Source organism: Crassostrea angulata, chromosome 9, assembly GCF_025612915.1.
Source record: "Crassostrea angulata isolate pt1a10 chromosome 9, ASM2561291v2, whole genome shotgun sequence".
Classification (NCBI taxonomy): Eukaryota; Metazoa; Mollusca; class Bivalvia; order Ostreida; family Ostreidae; genus Magallana; species Magallana angulata.
This window is the reverse complement of record NC_069119.1, coordinates 26,071,515-26,077,514: the sequence shown is the minus strand read 5'-3', so window position 1 is coordinate 26,077,514 and position 6,000 is coordinate 26,071,515. Positions and strand designations below refer to the sequence as shown.

The 6,000-nt window shown below is 34.1% G+C and overlaps 1 protein-coding gene across 2 annotated transcripts; it reads left to right on the top strand.

The window, feature by feature from the left end:
• Positions 1 to 1,787: 1,787 nt before the first annotated feature.
• On the top strand, positions 1,788 to 4,155 carry LOC128163584 (zinc finger CCHC domain-containing protein 12-like). 2 transcript variants are annotated; one of them, XM_052827212.1, is made up of 3 exons: positions 1,788 to 2,191; positions 2,512 to 2,585; positions 2,872 to 4,155. In XM_052827212.1, exon 3 carries the CDS (start codon positions 3,100 to 3,102, stop codon positions 4,099 to 4,101), a length of 1,002 nt encoding a protein of 333 aa, XP_052683172.1. In that variant the 5' UTR covers positions 1,788 to 2,191; positions 2,512 to 2,585; positions 2,872 to 3,099; the 3' UTR covers positions 4,102 to 4,155. The 2 variants fall into 2 exon arrangements, with proteins under 2 accessions (XP_052683172.1, XP_052683171.1); XM_052827211.1 differs by having other exon boundaries at positions 1,788 to 2,585.
• Positions 4,156 to 6,000: the final 1,845 nt, after the last annotated feature.

Genomic DNA, 6,000 nt, shown 5'->3' with positions numbered 1-6,000 from the left:
ATTTCATCTTAGTATAAAAAATAGTTACAACTGTAGCAATGTAGAAAAAAAGTATATCCTGAGTTAGCTGGCAACACAATATTTTCTGCACTGGTATCTATATGTACCGTCATACCTGCATGGCGCACCAAAGAAAGCCTTTTGTGTTCTGTCGATGCACATTTCTAAGTGAGTAAGACTAGGTAGATTAAACGTAAAGCAAACATCATATAATCCACATATCGATTTCTCTCTCATTCGGTTAAGTTTTTAATAGATTATCTCACATTGGATCAAAGAGTAGAGAAATACATATATAGCCAAATGCATTGTGGGACGAACTTTGATCTTCCAATCCAAAGATAGGTAAAACACTGTCTTTGTTTGTAATGCACATTAAATTAATTGCATTATTGAATTCAATTTTACATAAGGCAAAGCATCCTACTTACATCCACAGCAGGCTTTCCAAGCAGGAAATACGTCAAAATATTGAATCGGTATTTGATATCTTTAATGTCCCAAATAAATGAAATGAATTTGATTTTCGTATTTATACTAGATCCCGAAAAATACAAACGATATACCCCCCAAAAAACTCAAAGATATACAGCAGATTCCAGTAAATGTTCTACTACTCCTTACCAGAATTCTTACAACTGAGTATAGTGAAGGAGAAACTTTAAAAGTACTATACAACAATATACTCTAGGTAGTAGCGATGTTAATCAGATATATTTACTTAAAAACTCGTAAGAATTATCCAAAACTTTGAGATCACAAAATCTTACCTAAATCAATAACATCAAAACGTACAATGTTTCAACGCTTTAGACAACCATTCCCCCATTACTAATTAAATTCTAGGCTTTTTTAAAATCCTCGATAGTTGTTTCTTGAATACAAATGGGACTGGTAAAATTTCTTACCTTGTCATTGGAAATCTACAAAATAATAATTTTAAAAGCCATTCTGACTGTACACACAAGTACTCTAGATCTAATGTTTACATTAAAGAGGTGTGTGAATTTTCTGTTAGACAACATCTGTGTAGAGTTTGAAGACCAAATATTCCAACAATTAGTCGGAATTCCAACGGACACAAATTGTGCTCCTCTTTTGGCTGAATTATTTTTATATTTTTTACTAATTTTAATGTATACATTTTCAAAACTTTACAGTTACCTAAAAATATATATCAGTGTCTAATCCCAACTTAGTAAAAAAAAAGAAGAAAAACAAAGAAGAAGAAAAAAAAGGAAAGAAAATGCGTCCCCAACGGAATCCAAATAATTGCTTAAAAAAATATGTAACAGGACATAATTAGTTTTTACGAAAATAATTATTTATTAAACACGTGCACATTCTTTGAGTGTTAATTAACATTTGCAAATTTTGTCATTTAAGTACCTGAATGTCAAAACAAGTTAGTTATGACACTGGTTTCAAGTGAAACATGCACAGTTTGCGTTGTCTTGGCTCAAAAGCCAGACAAATCTTGTTAATTTCAAAGAGCGATGCCTGATTGGCCAGAGGTGAAATACACAAGCCTACCTCAAATTCTGTCTGACACAACTACCCACAGTCCAAACACCTGTTAATTATAAAATGGTTCGAATGGTGACAGAATTGCATAACTGTATCCTCTTCAGTCACCATTCCAAACCTGTCAGTTAACATTCAGGTAACTTAATGGCAAAGTATCATCTTGTATATTATCTTTTATTTCTGTCGATGGAAATATTGATGCATTTTCCCTGTAACTAATTTAAAATTGATACAATTTAACTTTACATGTGTAACAGATGTGTTTAAAAAATATTTATTTTTTTGTATCATTTTCAATGTAGAAAGTATTAGATTAAGATAAAAAGTTACAGCCGTGACGGGGTGTCGAACCGCGTACCTATCGTGTGTTAATCGGGTGACTTACCCACTAGTCTATGTGTCGCACTGCTTATATAAGTTTTTTAAAGATAGTCCTTTAGTCAATGGATGTTTTCATATAAATATTATTTCGATATTTTTCACGCTAAACAAATTAAGATAGTTGTTTTATTGGATAAACCTCAGATTACTTATATTTTTCTTTAATATATATAAATCATTTTTAGATTTTTTGGTAATATAAGATTTTCTTTGTTCTAAAACTTCCGGTCGCTAACTTACAGCCATTTGAAAATTGCTCTCGACCGGGACACATCATTTGAATGTAAGTAAGAATACAATTGAAATTTTATGTCTGTATGTATGTATAACATGATAAGTTGTTAGAATAGCTTATACCTTTATATATGAATTATTTAGGAATGAATTTAGAAGATAAAGTTATTTTTAAATTGTATCACAGAACGTAAACCGGTTTGATCAATTTGTCAGATTTATAGAATAACATAAAAAGGATTATTTAGGATTATTTATTTATTATTAATATGATACTTAAGAGTATATATGCACGTGGATATTGCATTTTATTTTTGAATTTTAGAAATATTTATGGTATTAGTACAAAACGATATTATTTATTAACAGGTGTGTGTAGCCGACATACATAGTATAACTACCTATAAGGAGTTACTATACGCTCTGTCCCACCCTTACTTAGGGTATGTATATATTATCATTTGTACTAGCATATTATAATTGATAACTACTGTAAACTATGTCCATATTTATTTGATAATTTCAGTAGTATGGTACATAATACTTACATGAATAAGTAGAGAGAAAGAATTATATTTAAATGTTTGCATCTATTTAATTCTTGTTTAATACGAATATATTTTAACAGATAATTTTATACTTACCTAAATTTACGTGCTTATAAATGAAATGTTATATTACGACATGTATAATTACAGTTGAGTAATTATTTATATCATGTATTTGTAGGAACGACACATATATATATAACCTACTGGAATAAAGCGTAATCTCAAAAGTCTGGTTGTTTACAATGGTGTCAGAAGTGGGATCGCCAGATGCCTGATGATTTCCCCAATGGTGTCGTGGACAACAGAGCTTACAGATTTTTCAGTTGAATGATTGTACATATTTATTAACTTTTGAACATTTCTAAATATATTTTGTTTAATAAAGAAATAAACATACGCCATAAAAATGGAAGAAAAGCTGAAAGAAGAAATAGAACAATTGCGGATAAAACTTCTTCATGTTGAAGCGAGGCAAGCGGCTACATCCAAATCAACACCGCCTGTCTACATAAAATCCGAACGAAAACTCCCCAAGTTAGCTGGAAGACCCGTCAAAGACTCTGATCCAGATGTCGAAGATTGGGTAACAGACATGAGAGATCATATTGTAAATATTCCAACAAATGATGAGAAAATTGAGTTTGTATTGGACCACCTCACTGGAAATGCTAAAACGGAAATCCGAATGCGTCCATCCGATATAAAAAAAACAGCGGATGACATATTGAAAATTGTTGAAGAAACATTTAAAATTCAAGACAATTTGGCCCAACTCAGACACAAATTTTATGAGAGAGAGCAAACAGAGAATGAAAGTTTAGAAACATATTCCCTATCCTTAATGAAACTTATGCACAGTATTAACAAGAAAGAAGGGGGTGACAGTTCAAACAATGAGAAAATTCTGACTGAAAAGTTTATTGATGGTGTAAGAGATTATCAACTCAAGAGGGAACTACGAAGGTTTTCCATGGAAAATCCATCAATGCCCTTTATAGAATTTCGCGGACGTGTGCTATTATGGGTTGATGACCGACAGCCAAATTCGTCGAAAAGCGCTGCTTCAATCAATAAAGTTTCAATTGAAGAAACAACGCCAGAAACTCAAAGCAATGATATTCTGGAGGTGATTAAGAAACAACAAGAGCTTCTTGAAAAACAGCAGAAACAAATTGATTTCCTCACACAAATGGTACCCCGGCAACAGTTTCATTACAGAGGACGCGGCATTCATTCCGATAGAGGTAGAAGCAGAGGACGAGGATATAGACGTAGTTTAGGCAGATCCAATACCATCACATGTTATCACTGTCACGAAGAGGGTCACAAGAAACCTGATTGTCCAAAACTTTCAGCAACGGCAAGGAAGATTTCTCTGGACGACCCAAAAGCCCAACCCTCTCAGTGACGAGTCGAACTGGTGAGGGACACCAAGAAGACTCCAAACAATCGCTAAACAATCTTAAAGAAAATGTCCTTCAACAAATGTCAAGATAAATGGAAATAACTTTTTGTGTCAATTAGACACAGGATCTGAAGTGTCTACTATAACATCAAAATTTTACAATACTTACCTTTCCGACTTAAAACTTAGTGACACCCGTCCTTTTCTGAAACTTGTAGCTGCCAATAATTTGCAAATACCTTACCTTGGTTTTGTAGAAGTAGACGTTGATCTGGGTGGGTGTGTTTTACATGATGTTGGTTTTCTTGTTTCTAAAGTCAATGATGAAGAAACAACAGACGGAATCCTTGGTTGTAACATTTTAAAGCAAGTTCATAATCTCATTAAAGATGGTACATTCAAATTTGAAAATGAATCAGAAAAAGACTCTTGGAAAATAACGACCACTGCACTCGACCTATCTACGGGCGATGACAAAATAAGTTTTGTGAAAGTTGCAGGACGATCTGATATCTGTATACCAGCTAAATCTATGAAAGTTGTCATCGGATCGACAAAACAGAATAAGAAGAATAAACCGTATACGGCAGCAGTCCAAGCCATATCAGGAACGTTTGGATCACTTCCAAGAAACATAATGGTTATTGATACCTTAGGAACGATAGACTGTGGCAAAGTACCAGTAAGAGTGCTAAATATTGGAGATGAAGACACGTGGTTGAAACCCAAGAGCAGAATTGGGACGCTTCACAAAGTAGATGTCATTCAATCTACCAACGACGAATATGACATTGATATACATGAAACAGAAGTTGTAATACGTAAGATAAAGACAAGAACATCAGACGATATCCCAATCTCAGACGATTACAACGATCACTTGAAAGTAAAGATGGGAGACGTAATCCTCACTGAAGATCAAAAAGGAAAATTCGATAGTCTTTTACGAAAGCATCGCGAAACCTTTAGCAAAGATGACAATGATCTTGGTTACACCGAAGCAGTGAAACATGCCATCAAACTCAAAGATGATGTACCAATCAGACTTCCACACCGTCGAATACCTCCACATCAAATCGATGAAGTTAAACAACATATCAAGAAACTTTTAGACAGTGGAGTAATACGGAAAAGCAGTAGTCCCTTTGCGTCAGCTGTAGTAATAGTACGAAAGAAAGATAAAAGCCTTCGTCTTTGCGTGGACTACAGAGAACTGAATAAAAAGACCATTAAAGACGCTTATCCTCTCCCAAGGATCGACGAAACGTTGGATGTCTTACACGGAGCAAAATATTTTAGTTCGATTGACCTTGCACAGGGATACCACCAAGTGGCTATGGATGAAGAGTCGATAGAGAAAACAGCTTTTCGTGTCGGTACGGGTGGCCTTTATGAATACTTAAGAATGCCGTTTGGATTGTGCAATAGTCCTGCCACTTTTCAAAGACTCATGGAAGCTTGTTTCTCAGAGGAAAATTTTGAAATCTTACTTCTTTATTTAGATGACATTCTCGTCTTTTCAAACACAGTCGATGAACATTTACGCCGTTTAGATATTGTCTTTACAAAACTCAAATCCCATGGATTGAAAATGAAACCAACCAAATGCAGTTTTTTTAATACATCAGTTAAATACCTTGGACACGTAGTTTCCGAGAAAGGGATTTCCACAGATCCTGAGAAAACAGAAGCAATCAAATCATGGCCAACACCAACCACAGAAAAGGAACTCAGATCATTTCTTGGTCTAGCAGGGTATTATAGACGATTTGTGAAGGACTTCTCGAAAATCGCTAGACCATTACACAGTCTAACCCATAACAACAAAAGTGGACACAAGAAGATAACAAAACCATTCCAAGAGTCATGGACAACTGAATGCGATTCTTCTTTTAATGCACT

Excerpts from the sequence above, each read along its gene's own strand:
- LOC128163584 (XM_052827212.1), top strand. The coding sequence starts at position 3,100 with ATGGAAGAAAAGCTGAAAGAAGAAATAGAACAATTGCGGATAAAACTT.